The following is a 16,871-nucleotide window of genomic DNA, read 5'->3' as shown; positions in this document are numbered from 1 at the left end:
CGGAAACACTGCACTCCGCAGTTTTCCTTCTTCTTCCGCCAATCACAAATACACGATTCATCAATATGTATTTTCTGCCAACAGCACGATTTCCATATATTTCAGCTTTGCTTACAACTTTACTGTTTCTCACGCACTGTAAATGACCGCAGATGCCGTTTTGAATCCATCGCTTACTACTGAGACAGAACTTTCATGGGGCAGATATGGAACCTGAATGTGAGCTAGGTAGACTTCGGTAACCAACAGTCTCGACTCTCGCAAAGTACGATATCCCGCGAGATCAGCTATTCACGCACCCAGCATGCCAGCAACACTTATGTATTGAACAGATGGAATTTTTAATCTAATATTATTATTTGATTTTAAACAAATGATGATCGAGCATTCGCAGCAGCGGCTTTCATATTTACTGCATATTTACCCATATTCTTTGATTTACCGTATTTCATTACCTTACATTTCGAATTTAGATGCCACTCCGGCTCTATGGTTAAATGGTTAGCGTACTGGCCTTTGGTCACAGGGGTCCCAGGTTCGATTCCCGGCAGGGTCGGGAATTTTAACCATCAATGGTTAATTTCTCTGGCACGGGGGCTGGGTGTATGTGTCGTCTTCATCATAATTTCTTCCTCATCATGATGTGCAGGTCGCCTAAGGGCGTCAAATTGAATGACCTGCACCTGGCGAGCCGAACATGTTCTCGGACTCTCCCGGCACTAAAAGCCATACGCCAATTCATTTTGTAACCGCATTGAGAAAAAAAAAATCAATGTAGTTTTCTAGAACACAACTAAAACACAGTAAGACCTGAATGCCCATTTACATGTGGTATATTGATTACAGTAACCATATTCAAATCTATTTCAATACTCCATGTTAACGTAGTAAATATTTACAAGAATGAACGGCTTGAAGCAAAAGTGGGGGTTGTATTCGGAATTATACAGTACTTAAAATTATCCACCTGAATGTCACTTTAGTCTCCAAAATGCTAGATTTCACATAATGCCCACTTCTTTTCTTTAAAAGTTTATAACTCAGTCAGCATAGTCCAAACTGCTTACTACCCAACTGAATCTGTCCTTGCTATTTTATACCTTTCAGTATAGTATCCATGTATACTTTGAACAACAAAAGTGAAATATTACAGCCTTGTGTAACCCCTGTCACGACCAAGTATCAAACGGCAATGCGTTTCATTGTCGGCAATAACTCGCCCCTAATCCCATAATTCCTCAGTAAATTTAACATCGCTCTCTCAATCTATAAAACATGATCATAACGTCTATTCTTCTCACAGTATTTTTCAATTACATGGTGCACAGAGAGAAATCTTTAAAATGTCTTGATCAATTTCATTCCTGAGAACTGTAAGAACTGCAGGATGTCACCAATCACAGGAGATAATATTACCTTGCCAGGAACAGACTCCCTGGTGGTGAACACGGCCGAGATAGGCAGAGATAAGCGCAGTATAGAAGGCTCCGTGCCCGAACGCACGGTCACTGTAAACGTGTAGTTCCAATGTGGCTTCAGTTCCGTGATCGTGATAGTATTTTGGCGAGTGAAGTTGTTGATCAGTATTCCTTCCGTGTTCAAGTATGATACCTGTAACAAACAAAGCCATCAGAACCAGACTGACATTGGATAACAGTTTTGGTGGTGTGTAGACTAGAAACTGAATCCTGATAATATATAGCATGAAAAGAAACACACGACAGGTCAGTGTTGGACAAACCTGAAAACACTAAAGGACAGGAACTATCTAAATATTTTCAAATAGATGGATTTACTGAAGATCTGCCATGAACGTTGATGACGAAGCTCGGAGAAATGGATGTAGGAGAGATACAACAACAATCCCCTATCTAACGATAAAACACTCCGGTCCCAGTGTTAATTAATTCCATTAATTCATTCAATATGAAATTCCTTTTGATTTAACTAATCTCTCATTAATGATAAATCTCTCCACTATGTAAAATATATTTCACACTTGATTTAGGACTGATATCAACTATTCAAATGATTAAAAGATGTAATAGTCCAATTTTTTCTATGCATACAATCAGTGAAATTACATCACTAAGACATAAAGAAGTAGTACACGTTGGACATATTCAGCTACTTAATGTGGATTAATTGATACATAATTAAAAATTAATGTTGTACTATCAGCTGAAGAGGAGACATGTTTAGACATACAGAAAAAAAACACTAAATTCATATTATGAAGTGAAGTAGTATTAACACAGTGTTCCCTAACGAAATTAATACTGTCAAACAGTAAAAGCAAGCATGAGATCACGGTAACCAGACACGAGTTATGCGAATGAGAAGAAGGAAATGCTGTGTGTTAATACTACTTCGCTTAGTAACATGAATTCAGAGGGTTTTCTGCACGTCAAATAACCTTTCCGCTTTTCAGCTGACAGTTTAAGATTAATTTTAAATTATGTATAAATTATTCCAAATTAAGTAGCTGAAGTTGACCCAAATTACAAGATGAAACATGTACCACTTGTTTTCCTCTTAGTGTTGCAATTTTGCTGATTATGTATATAAACTGTTACATCTCTTAATCATTTGAAATCTCTCTTCAGACCCTGCCGATGTGCTTTGCTCCCGGTACCGTTACTGTGATAAGGAAAGTGAACTTTCCTATTGTGTAAGCATAGCAAGCAAGAGTGTACTTACCTGAAGGGTGGGTTTGTTAAGCAACTCTGGGAGGTAGTGTGCATACCAGAAGAATTTATATGGCAATACTGTAACTATTGGACAGTCCCCTCACTCTCTCATTTTGAAACATTGTTGTACATTCCAACGACTACTGTAACTGTAGCAGTGAATCTCGATGCAAGTCCACGTGATATAGGTATAGTTCACTGACGCACACAATGATGCTGTTTGATCTAGCCTTTATGTTCCTAATTACATCAGCAACTACAACTCTCTTGTCAAATTTACTATCCTCAAGTTATTATGTGCACAGGTTTCATATTTCTTCAGAGTATTCTTTCCAAGTACAATAGAATCCCTCATAACTCCCAATGCTAAAGCAAAAGCACTTTTGATGAGAAGTGGAAACGTGTGATTCTACAAGGGTCATACTGAAATCAATGAGAAACAATTACAAAAAGTCAGAATCCAACAACATTAATCTGACCTTATGTTTCTTCCCTTTTCCTGTATTTATCCGACACTTAACCCACATCAAGTCTGAAGGCCGCTCAATGAGTGTTGATGCCTGTCCCCAATGAAGCTGGGAACAAAAACAAGCTCATCGGGAGCGGAGAAGAGATGGATGTAGAAGAACTGAGAGTGACGAGGAGAGAACCTGCCTCCTTTTGTGTTTTATCATTTTCTCCACTTTCTATTGCTACGTCTTCCCATACTGACCTGCCATTGTGTTGGTCCTATTATGAATTCATTTTCTTGTTCCTTCTCCTTATGTAGAACTTAACCTCTTGAGCCAGTACTAAAACGGTTTGATTACTAGACTATAGACAGTAATAAATTGCTTAGCTGAATAACATTTTGTGCACTGTCAGAAAATAACACGTAGTTCTAAAACCATACAAGTTAGTCCTTTGAAATTTTCAGAGCGCTCGTACTACTTTCATTTTGCCCCAAAAGTGCACTTTCAATATCACTACTTGACAATCGGCATAGCTCATGGTACTTACCCTAACAAACTTAATATTCATCTTGAGTTTCAATATCTCTAACACAAAGTTTAAATTTCTTCCTACAGAAGGCAGAATGGAACAAGGAAATGAGAATACATAGGTTTCAAATTATCATCAATAGATGACATGAACCTAAAGTTCACAACTACAGTACTTCGGCAAAGCATAATTAATGTTCGTTTGTCAGAAATCAACACAGTTTGTAGAAGCTTATATTTCAATAGGTGATGCATACAAGCAGGTTTTGCATACCCGTGTATGGTTTACCACGCAGCGGAATTGATAAGTTTATACTAGACAAACAGAAAGTAAGGTTTTGAAACAAATGCAATAAGTCATGTACTCCCCCTACCTACATGAACAGAATTAGACTGTATGAAGAGTACACTACCAAAAAATGTGAGTTCTGATGGTCATAGCTCAACACACCTGGAAATCAGTGTAGTCCCCTCTGGGAGGATCCCATACCAAGGCTATCATGGTGTCCAAGATCATAGTCGCATTCAGGTTGGAGATGCTGCCAGGATCTGTAACAATGCCCATTTGCTTTCAACAGATAATAAAATGACAAACACTTATCACATTTCATAACTGAGCCTCCTGTACTATACCAAATATATACAAGTTACAAACAAACTGTAAAGAATGTGGAATAGGCACACTAACTGTAGGGGACAACAGGAGACTCCTGGCACAAACATTACAAAACCTAACGGTAACAAATTTTTTTTTTTTAATTCTACTTAATAAATTTTAAATTGTCTATCATATGGCATTCCCCTCCCAGGCAATATTTAAAAGGGTAAATGACAGAGTCAGCACAAGACTGTATTATTATTATTATTATTATTATTATTATTATTATTATTATTATTATTATTATTATTATTATTATTACTACTACTACTACTACTACATACAGAATCCATTCTACAAACCTCTGTGAATGAACCATGTGCCTCCTTCACCCTCTATTTGTATTCTCTTAATTCTACACTTCTTAACCTATCTTCCTCCAGTTTATGACATTATTGTTATTACTGTCGCTCACAACAGACTCAATTATGGACAGGAAGTGACAAATACTGAATACTTACCACATACCAATCACTAACACTAACAGTCATCTATCAACTACCCTAGTTTTATAAATAAGAGAAAGAAAATGAAGAGAGCAGAATACAGTATATCAGTTCTCAGCCACAGCATAAAATAAAGATTTCTTTTACAACTGACAGGTAATTAATGACATAGAAAAAGAATTACAGTGTAAAATTAAGAAGACAATAGAGCATAACTACAGCAGAAGTCATAATGGAGAAAAATTTACTCACTATAGCAAATTGTTGTTATATCAGACTTTTGTAAAATTCAGGAGACACCCTATACACATTAATATCAGTATGAAAATTTGTTCAAAACTTGAGTTTTCACAGGTATATCAACACTACGACTTACTTGTTATTTTTCAAAATCCGATACTACAAGAAAGTGTATCTTTAATTTCCTTCTGAAAAAATTATAGTATCACTCCAGAGGCTTCTGTGGCAAATACAGTATTTTAGTTTTCTTCTTCAAATGGCGTCGCCTAACCTAACCGTATATGTATCATGAAAACATACTTCAAGCGCATGTAGAGAAATGATAACATCCTCGCTAAAAATTTACATGGGAATAACCCTTCTGAAATTTTACTAACTAGACACGAGAAAACAAACTAACCTCTGAAATCAGTGATGTACTCTGCCATATCTTCAGATGTATAATATTCTTACTTAATTTCAGTATATAACATTAAAATTAAGTGATCGTTTACTTCAGCCTTTATTTTTAACGAGTTAACAACTGTAATCAGCCACATATTTCTTATGCATTTGTAATGAAAACATGTTCTTTCATTTTGAATTTTTTTTCGAGAACAGCAGTCGACGGGTATTACTAATTGACTCTGACATCGCCTTCGAATTTCTATCAAACACTTTTCTGCCTTGTCAGTACTATACATTTTATTATGATTATCTACCGTACATGGTTCGAGAGCTAGTGTTCTCTTCTTCAGTGGTGCCAAAACATCAAACTATATCCTTGAACTTTATACATTTGTACAATAGATACAAATTATACATAAATCTTGAAATCGTTAAAAACAACAACAACAACAACAACTCCTCCACGAAGCTTTCAGTCCGGTGATGTACTTGAATACTGAATATGGATGGCTTTTGCTGCAGTTTCTCCTCCAAACTTACTCATTTCTGCAATAAGTCGATCTTCACCTGGTGCTTTGTTCTTTTTAAACTCATTTATTATTTCCTTCATCTCTTGTAGATTCGGTGGCTTGGAATCTTGGTTATCCTGAGATAGATTGTTCATATCCAATCTTTCCACACGTTCTGCAAAATTTGCGAGAAATTGGGAATTTTCTTTGTTGTTCGTTACTACACTACCATCCTCCCACTTGAAACACAAACGTGATGGCTGGTATCCCTGTAGTTCCTCTCTGAAGGTTTTGTAAAATGCTCGAGTGTTGTTCTTTCGAAAATCTTCTTCTGTCTTATCCAACCTACTTCTATCATAATTTGTTTTCTCTCTGATTGTATGATCTTTGCTGAAAGTTTCCCATCTCTCCTCGGTTTTGTTGCAATGCCACCTCCTCCATGCTTGTAGTCTTCTGTCCACCACCTGTGTTTTAGTTCCCCAAACCTTCAGCTGCTTTGATCTCTTCCCAGCTGTTCATATTCAGTTTTGACAATTTTTCACAATATGTTTCTTTGTTTTATTTCAGAGTATCTGTATCAATTCTAAGCTTCCTCTTGGTTCTTTGTTTGGGTTTGTTTGGTTGGAATCTTACTTTAATCTCCGAGAGGTACCGGTCCGAATCTATGTTTAAGCTTTATCTTACCTTGACGTTCAAGATTTCCCTTCGGTTTCTGGTCATAATAGCAACAGGGTTGATCTGAAATTCCCCCAGCAACATGTTAGAAGATGCCCATGTTTCCTTTTTGCTAGGGAGTTCCTTGAAGTGTGTAGACACGAGTTTCTTGTTAAAATGTTAAGTTAGTCCCTATAAAATACTTTCTGTTCTGTTCTTGAAAATTCTCCTCTCCTTAAGTCCTTATTTACACTGCTATAGTTCTAAGACCTTTCATATAAATAGGAATTTCTCCTCTTAATCCTGTCCAACCATGCAAGCCATTTTTAACCATCAAGTTCTTTAGTTTCAGCTGGTACCAAATTTGTCAAAATTAAAACAAGATTACACTTTTACACTTGCCTGAACCAAACAAACGTGTCCTTTGCTCCTCTGGTTCTCGTTATATGCCGTACTCGCTCTAGCTGACTTCTACTGTATTTGAAGACCACATATTTACAAGGGAAGTGACAAATGGTACCATACAATATTCCTTCTATCTCCGGTGAGGCTCATGGTTCACACTCAGGAGAGTCTGAAATTCCTCACTTTTAAATCTCCCAACAGCAGTTAAATATGGATTTGTTGGCACCAGACATTCCAGGCAGAGTTCGGGTAGGTTCTTCGGGACTGCCTAACCATTTTTCCTTCCATAAATTCTTCAGGTTATGTGACAGACCATTTGTTCCAGATCAGATGCCTTGATTTAAGATGTGACGGATGTGTCTTGCAAAATGGATTAAAAGATTGTGTTGGTTTTTTTTTTAAGTGGCTTTACATCGCATCAGCACAGATAGGTCTTATGGCGACGATCGATGAGATAGGAAAGGGCTAGGAGTGGGAAGGAAGCGGCCATGGCCTTAATTAAGGTACAGCCCCCTGGGAAAGCACGAAAAAACATCTTCAGGGCTGCCGACAGTCGGATTCGAACCCAGAATCTGCCGGATGCACGCTCACAGCTGTGGGCCCTTAACCACACGGCCAACTAGCCGGGTGTGTTGTGTTTGAAAACCACAGTCTTTGTAATTCTGGGCAGTGACGTTAAAGAGAATACCAGCTGATTTGGTGCCAGACTGGTGCACAGTATTCTGTTAACCGAGTGCATCCCCAAACGACAAGGTTGTTCCTTGTCTTCGGCTTTTAGAGGAATTCCCAACGACTCTTTTCTCCAAGAGCGACACGCAGAGCTGCAGGGTAGCTGCCACTTTCTGTAGTACTTTTCTAGTGTTTCCAACAAGAATTTCTTCACCTCTCTCAAAATCCTTACATTACCTATCAAACAGACACACGTGAAAGGAAACACAAAATGTTTCGGCTGTAAGAAAAAAATATTTAGTACGGGTGAACAGTACTCACAAAGCCTGTCCTGGCGCTGCAGAGGCTGGCTGCGTTTGCCACCAGACACGGTCCACACGGTGATGTTGTAGAGTCTGCCCGGGACCAGACCAGTGAACGTCACTTTCATATCTGTGTCGTTGGCAGCCTTCTCCTTGATGGGTACGTTGGGATCGGACAGCATGAAGCGGTACAGGTCAAAGCGAGAAGAGCCCGGCGGCGTCGGGGTGTAACGCAGGGTCACAGAATCTGTCTCCTGCTGGTTGTTCACCACAACCAATTCTGACTGGATCAATGGCACTGAACATACACAGAGAGGAAAATTCACTTAAATAGATGTATACTACTCTTGAAATTAAGCTTACAAACAAGAGAATAATGTAATCTCACATTCACAACTCAGCCATTATTTTACTTCATTGTAGACAAACATTCTGAAAACAAAATTCATAAACTGACTGCAGGCCTTTGAAATGTGGGTCTATCGCAGAATGTTCATCACAAATACAGCCTGATAAAACTTAACCTCCTGATGTTGTATGGTGGTCCTCAAGTCGAGCAGGCTGCTTGCACAACATGCACCATGTTAACATAACTTTTGAGAGGACTGCAGAAAGAACAGCAGTGAAGGTGTCAACTGACATGCACAGGACTGTGTGTGTGGCCTAACCAGCAATATTTTAAGATATTTTAAACAATATTTTGAAACATATCAGTAACAAAAACTGTCTAAAAAGAGCATCTGGTATGTAAGAAGTTGCATCTTGTCTCTAAGAGGGCAGAGCGGGCACACAACCATTGGAAAGTGGAAGCAACATTATTCCCAGGTCAGCCAGTTGTCCACAGTAATGCTATCCGTTAGCATTTCTTTTTCTCTTTACGTCGCGCCCACACAGATAGGTCTTATGGCGACAATGGAGCAGGAGTGGCTACGAATGGGAAGGAAGCCGCCATGGCCTTAATTAAATTACAGCCCCAGCATTTGCCTGGTGTGAAAATGGAGAACAACGGAAAACCAGCTTCAGGGTTGCCAACAGTGGAGTTCGAACCCACTATCTCCAGAATGCTGGATACTGGCCGCACTTAGGCGACTGCAGCTATCGAGCTCGGTGGTTAGCTATTATCATCATCGTTTTTGTTATTATTGTTTCAGACTGTCTTAGTCATTGGCATTTCACCCATTTTCTTATGTCCACTTTGTCTAGTCCATGTTAAATTCGTTCAGAATAGAACATTTCGTCCATTCTTTTCTCATCCATTGACACCAGGTCCACTAATTTCATTCATTCATTCCGTATTTCTTGAACATTCCATTTACTCCACAAGTCAGATCTCTATTTGAGTGCTCTCTCACATTGTTTATTCCACCAAACTGTATGATTCCTCTTTGCTAGACTGAGTGTTTTCTTGGCGGCTTCATTCATCTCTCGACAGAGATGTTGCCTGGTCTTTGTTCCAGGAGAGCAATTTCTTCTCTGAAGTTATTTATAATATCTTCTTTGCTGTTCATTCGGTTGGTGTAATTTTCCACTTTGGGCAATCTTTCTTTTTTTTCTTGGTGGAAGAAAACGTCTTTCAACTTTGGAGAGAGAGTGACCAGAGTCGGATTGACCCTGTCTAATCACTTCAACATACATCACCTCCCTAGTGTTTGTCCTGGTCATTGCTACAGGGTCTAATTGGGATTTTCCTAAACAACAACAACAACAACACAATAATAATAATAATAATAATAATAATAATAATAATAATAACAATAATAATCATAGTGCTAATGGGCGATTTCAATGCGAGAGTTGGGAATAGAATTGAAGGATACGAAAGGGTGATTGGTAAATGTGGGGAAGATATGGAAGCTAATGGGAATGGGAAGCGTTTGCTGGACTTCTGTGCTAGTATGGGTTTAGCAGTTACGAATACATTCTTCAAGCATAAGGCTATTCACCGCTACACATGGGAGGCTAGGGGTACCAGATCCATAATAGACTATATCTTAACAGACTTCGAATTCAGGAAATCTGTTAGGAATGTACGAGTTTTCCGCGGATTTTTCGATGATACAGACCACTATCTGATCTGTAGTGAACTAAATATCTCTAGGCCTAGGGTAGAGAAAGTTAAATCTGTCTGCAAACGAATAAGGGAAGAAAATCTCCAGGACGAGAACATTAGACGGAAGTACATGGATATGATTAGTGAGAAGTTTCGAACAGTAGACAGTAAGCAGGTTCAGGATATACAGTAGAAATGAATGGGTGGCATACAGGGATGCTGTAGTAGAAACAGCAAGGGAATGCCTAGGAACAACTGTGTGTAAAGATGGGAAAAGGCGAACATCTTGGTGGAATGATGAAGTGAGAGAAGCTTGTAAACGTAAAAAGAAGGCTTATCAGAAATGGCTCCAAACAAGGGCTGAGGCAGACAGGGAGTTGTACGTGGATGAAAGAAACAGAGCGAAACAAATAGTTGTTGAATCCAAAAAGAAGCCCTGGGAAGATTTTGGTAACAACCTATAAGGCTAGGTCAAGCAGCAGGGAAACCTTTCTGGACAGTAATAAAGAATCTTAGGAAGGGAGGGAAAAAGGAAACGAACAGTGTTTTAAGTAATTCAGGTGAACTCATAATAGATCCCAGGGAATCACTGGAGAGGTGGAGGGAATATTTTGAACATCTTCTCTTCTTCTTGCTAGGGGCTTTTACGTCGCACCGACACAGATAGGTCTTATTGCGACGATGGGATAGGAAAGGCCTAGGAGTTGGAAGGAAGCGGCCGTGGCCTTAATTAAGGTACAGCCCCAGCATTTGCCTGGTGTGAAAATGGGAAACCACGGAAAACCATTTTCAGGGCTGCCGATAGTGGGATTCGAACCTACTATCTCCCGGATGCAAGCTCACAGCCGCGCGCCTCTACGCGCACGGCCAACTCGCCCGGTGAACATCTTCTCAATGTAAAAGGAAATCATCCTGGTGGTGTTGTGAACAGCCAAGCTCATGGGGAGGAGGAAAATGATGTTGGTGAAATTATGCTTGAGGAAGTGGAAAGGATAGTAAATAAACTCCACTGTCATAAGGCAGCAGGAATAGATGAAATTAGACCTGAAATGGTGAAGTATAGTGGGAAGGCAGGGATGAAATGGCTTGACAATTGGGCTTCAGTGAGAATTGATGGTAGAATGAGTTCTTGGTTCAGGGTACTTACAGGGGTTAGACAAGGCTGTAATCTTTCACCTTTGCTGTTCGTAGTTTACATGGATCATCTGCTGAAAGGTATAAAATGGCAGGGAGGGATTCAGTTAGGTGGAAATGTAGTAAGCAGTCTGGCCTATGGTGATGATTTGGTCTTAATGGCAGATTGTGCCGAAAGCCTACAGTCTAATATCTTGGGACTAGAAAATAGGTGCAATGAGTATGGTATGAAAATTAGCCTCTCAAAGACTAAATTGATGTCAATAGGTAAGAAATTCAACAGAATTGAATGTCGGATCAGTGATACAAAGCTAGAACAGGTCGATAATTTCAAGTATTTAGGTTGTGTGTTCTCCCAGGATGGTAATATAGTAAGTGAGATTGAATCAAGGTGTCGTAAAGCTAATTCAGAGAGTTCGCAGCTGCGATCAACAGTATTCTGTAAGAAGGAAGTGAGCTCCCAGACGAAACTATCTTCACATCGGTCTGTTTTCAGACCTACTTTGCTTTACGGGAGCGAAAGCTGGGTGGACTCAGGATATCTTATTCATAAGTTAGAAGTAACAGACATGAAAGTAGCAAGAATGATTGCTGGGACAAACAGGTGGGAACAATGGCAGGAGGGTACTCGGAATTAGGAGATAAAGGCTAATTTAGGAATGAACTCGATGGATGAAGCTGTACGCATAAACCGGCTTCGGTGGTGGGGTCATGTGAGGCGAATGGAGGAGGATAGGTTACCTAGGAGAATAATGGACTCTGCTATTGAGGGTAAAAGAAGTAGAGGTAGACCAAGACGACAATGGTTAGACTCGGTTTCTAACGATTTAAAGAAAGAGGTATAGAACTAAATGAGGCCACAACACTAGTTGCAAATCGAGGATTGTGGTGACGTTTAGTAAATTCACAGAGGCTTGCAGACTGAACGCTGAAAGGCATAACAGTCTATAATGATTATGTATGTATGTATGTAATAATAATAATAATAATAATAATAATAATAATAATAAATGAAAATCCACAGCCTGTTTCCAGTCATTCAACCAGGTCAGGAATGGAATGAATGAAGCCCCCATCTTGCGGTGAGGATAGGAATTGTGCCGGCTGCTGAAGCCTGTCGCACTCCTCTGGGGCAATGATTAATGACTGACAGATAAAATGAAATGATAGTGGAGAGTGTTGCTGGAATGAAAGATGACAGAGAAAACCAGAGTACCCGGAGAAAAACCTGTCCCGCCTCCACTTTGTCCAGCACAAATCGCACACGGAGTGACCGGGATTTGAACCATGGAACCCAACGGTGAGAGGCCAGCGCACTGCCACCTGAGCCATGGAGGCTCACCAATAATAATAATAATAATAATAATAATAATAATAATAATAATAATAATAATAATAATAATAATAATAATAATAATATATGGCCTCGAAAGAGGTCTGGTACAGGCCTTTTGAGTTGACACTGTAAAGGCAACCTGCGCGTCTGTGAATATGGGGCCCTACCTATGAATTCTAATGTTGAAGACAGCACACGCCCCCCCAGTCCCCAAGTCATTGGAATTAACCAATGAAGGTTATCTAAAGTTCATTGACATTCTTAGTTTGTTTTATTGGAATATTCAAAGAGCTACACCTCTCAAGTTCCAGAGCATTAGCTGGGCACTACCGTGGAATGTATGTTTATTGTTACCACCATTTGCTCTATTTCATATTTTGAACATTAGGTGCCCAGAATAAGACACTATATTCTATGTAGAAAATCTTCCATCTTTTTGCTGTTGCAGCAGATTTCAAGCACATTGTGATGTTGAACGACAGTTCAGTGAATTACGTACGAAAGTAATTTGGTACAAAAGGAAAAGGAGTTCAAGATCATTAGTTGCATATGTTTATACATGTTTTGTAATTTTTATAGAGGTCACATTTTTATCTCATATGTTTTTGAATTATTTGGAATGTAAATATTCTTTAATCTTCAATCTTCAATAATAATAATAATAATAATCATTATACCGTATTTACCCGTGTATTAGACCCCCCCCCCCCCCGACTTTTCAAGACAAAAAGAAAATGAAAAAAATTCTCGCCTACAAGACTCCCCTAAAGTAATTCTTCAGAGAACGACGACGATTCCGCTTCGAAGCGGGTACAAGTCTTATTGCAGCTCTGATGACATCGCACAAATTTGTGAATAGTTTCGTCTGTATGACCTATGCAATGAAAACGTGTCAAATCCATGCGGTACATTGTGTTCCATAGTTAAGAAACTTCTGCCTCTGTAGCGTAGGTCTACTGCAGCTCTGATGATGTCGCACAAATAGATGAATAGACCTAGCTTCGTGTCCAACCCGCGCATTGCAAGCATGCATAAGTTATGCTATATGTGTGTTTTGTAGTTAATAATGTCCGCCAGCATAATGGTTAGCACAATTAGCTGCTGTTTTTGGGGGGGTCTGACTTCGATTCCCGGTACCGTACTGCCAGACATTTACGAATGGCAGGAAGGTAAATATGCGGTAAAAGCGGAACATGTTACTCCCCTCCACTGGGGGTGTGTCTAAAAAGAGCTGTTCCATCTCGGGATGAGGAAACGAGTTTACTTTAGTTGAGAGATATTCGCGGTTGTTTCTATTTATACAACAGGCAAGATCATAACAAAGTGGTCGTTTAATATCTCGTAACTCGGGCCAATATAGGTATATATTTGGAGAGAAGTAAGTTTAAAACGTGATAAAAGCTATCCAATTAAAACGATTGTTTTACTCGCCAAGGTACCTAACAAATAATAATAACGGTTTTACACCCCTCAATATGTCCGACTCATTGGCTGAATGGTCAGCATACTGGCCTTCGGTTCAGAGGGTCCCAGGTTCAATTCCCGGCCAGGTTGGGGATTTTAACTTTCATTGGTTAATTCCAATGGCCCGGGGGCTGGGTATTTTTTGATGTTCCCAACATCCCTGCAACTCACACACCACACATAACACTATCCTCCACCACAATAACACGCAGTTACCTACACATGGCAGATGCCACCCACCCTCATCGGAGGGTCTGCCTTACAAGGGCTGCACTCAGCTAGAAATAGCCACACGAAATTATATATTATACCCCTCAATATGAACACCCCGGCTTCACTTACAATGTCATTCTCCACATGAGGAAAAGACCGTTCTATGGAAAAAGAAAACTCTTCATGGGCGGTATCCAAATGAGTTAAATCAGCCATATATCGACAAACAAGCTTCGCATGAGTGGCTGACACATTTGGATATATAACCAGAAACAGAGGGCTTCATGTTCGCCATACAAGATCAAGTCATTGCCACAAGGAACTACAGAAAGCATATACTACATGATCCGTCTGTCTATTCAGATTTGTGCCGACAATGTAATACATCTCCAGAAACAATCCAGCACATAACCTCAGGTTGTCAATTAATGGCAAACACAGACTACAAGTACAGACATGACCAAATTGCAAAAATCATTCACCAGAAATTAGCCCGACAAAATAACCTAATCCATTGTATCACAGCATATTGGAAGTACAAACCCCAATCAGTATTGGAAAGTGAAAATTACAAAATTTACGGGGATAGAAGTATCATCACTGATAAAACTATTACCTGCAATAGACCAGATATAACTTTTGTAGATAAAAACAAGAAAATCTGCTTCATAATTGACATAGCATGCCCTAATACTCACAACCTTCAATCAACACATACAGATAAGATTTCCAAATACACAGATCTGGCCACAGAGATAAAAACCATGTGGAAACTCAACAATGTTATCATAATTCCAGTAGTGATTGGATGTAATGGTATTATACCAAAGACACTACACAGGAGCACTGAAGCCCTTAATCTCCACCCTCTCACTTACAGAAAATTACAAAAAGCAGCAATTCTGGCCACTTGCCATATACTAAGAAAGTTTATTGGCATGAACCATCCACCATACACAGAGGACTAATGAAAATTGTCCACTAATAATTTTGGCCGTTTATATATAGTAAATATCTCACAAATATCTGTCAAGTCTATTTGTCAATAATGTTAAGTATATACCAATATGTATGAAGCATATGTGCGTATGTACTAAATAGTACTTCTTCCATGTACATTGTACTGAAGAAGCTCATAAATCCAATTATAAAATTGTGAATTATATATAATAATAATAATAATAATAATAATAATAATAATAATAATAATAATAATAATAATAATAATAATAATAATAATAATAATAATAATAATAATAATAATTTTATGTCCCCACGTACTTTAAATGATTTTCGGAGATGCCAAACAAAACATACTAGGGCATGCATTAATAAAAAAAGAGACAATGAAGGTACGAAATTAAACATTATGACAATACGACGTATTACCACCATAACTGTAGATATCCATAAATACAGTATATTTTCCTGTTGTTTATTTTTATTTTTTCTGTCGAGGAACTTTTGGCACTATCAGGGCGATAATATACCTAACCTAAACAATGTGGTCTGTCTTATCTCATGGACAGCTGTTTACGCAAATCCTAATGTGATAAATGTAGAGAACAAGCATGAAATGTACTTAAAAATATGGAACAGCCGCATTTATCAAAATAATGTTTCCAGTTACTGTGTATTACATTCAGAAGTACAACTCGTAACGCACGCTAGTTATCAGCTGATGGTTTGGCATGCCTTCTACAGCACAGCTTTTTTCGGAAGGAGTGGCTTCTACTACATATACACCAACTGGGAATATCAGAGACCATCTGGGAATAGATTTACACTTTAGACTCTATAGTCGGGAACAAAATTATTTTAAAAGGTTCAAAAAGACGGGACCTCGTATGCTCTTGATTGCAGTGCATGGCTCAAAGAGAATGAAGCATGGCTGACGCAATTGGCGAGAGATAGCAGTGAAGATGACATCACGTAGAATGCCAGCACGCCGATAGCAAGGCGAGGAAGTTAGCGGCGCAAGGAGATAATTCAAATGAAAGCAGTGATCAGGTTTACTGTGTGGTAGGCCTACTGCTGAACTAACAGAGACAAATGACTGGCCATTAAGTTCTTTTGTATCATTATTTAATTATACGATAACACGATACCCTTATACCTTTCTTCTACGGGATCGAGTATGAAGTGAGACGAATCTTCGTTGCGAGTTTTTTCGGTCGTATGACCTTCGCCACGTCAGCCTCACCAGAGGAATTAATGAAATGTAACAAGTGACGTGATGCGAATATCTAAAACAGACTTTCATATGTACCGTAGGCCTAAAAATAGTGTTCACCATTTATCGTCTTTTTACGTTTAGAAATACTGCCTTCCGACGAAAATAGCCAGTATAACTTAAATACATTCAAAATTTGTTAAATAATAGTACGTATAGAATGTTTACACGTACAATTTTAGCTCTTTATAACCTAGAAGTCATGTGTTCGCTGCACAAAATGTTGAGGTTATCGCATATTAGACCCCCCTTTACTATTTTTGGCAGTAAAAGTGGGGAAAAAAGGGGTCTAATATGCGAGTAAATACGGTAAACGTGTGTTTCCTTGTTATTTACCACACAACCCTAACCTCATATCCCATATTTGAGATCTACTATATCCAGTGGTGGCAGTGAACTGCATAGAGTTAGAGTTTCATGGCAGCTGTTGAAATTAGTTGCTGTATCTTCAACAACAGATACTGGGGAAAGTATATCCACAGCATGAGGAAGCAAGGATCA

At 38.9% G+C, this 16,871-nt stretch overlaps 1 protein-coding gene across 1 annotated transcript in view; it reads right to left on the bottom strand.

Moving 5' to 3' along the window:
• Ptp10D (Protein tyrosine phosphatase 10D) overlaps positions 1-16,871 on the bottom strand; it is a 398,723-nt gene that overhangs the window by 117,457 nt on the left and 264,395 nt on the right. The window contains exons 16-18 of the mRNA XM_067156405.2: positions 7,960-8,238; positions 4,122-4,219; positions 1,417-1,611 (exon numbers count right to left, since the gene is read on the bottom strand). Coding sequence (XP_067012506.2) covers positions 1,417-1,611; positions 4,122-4,219; positions 7,960-8,238 — 572 coding nt within the window. The remainder of the gene's footprint in view (positions 1-1,416; positions 1,612-4,121; positions 4,220-7,959; positions 8,239-16,871) is intronic.

This window comes from Anabrus simplex, chromosome 12 (genome assembly GCF_040414725.1).
Source record: "Anabrus simplex isolate iqAnaSimp1 chromosome 12, ASM4041472v1, whole genome shotgun sequence".
In the NCBI taxonomy this organism is placed as follows: domain Eukaryota; kingdom Metazoa; phylum Arthropoda; class Insecta; order Orthoptera; family Tettigoniidae; genus Anabrus; species Anabrus simplex.
This window is presented reverse-complemented; position numbering and strand designations above follow the sequence as displayed.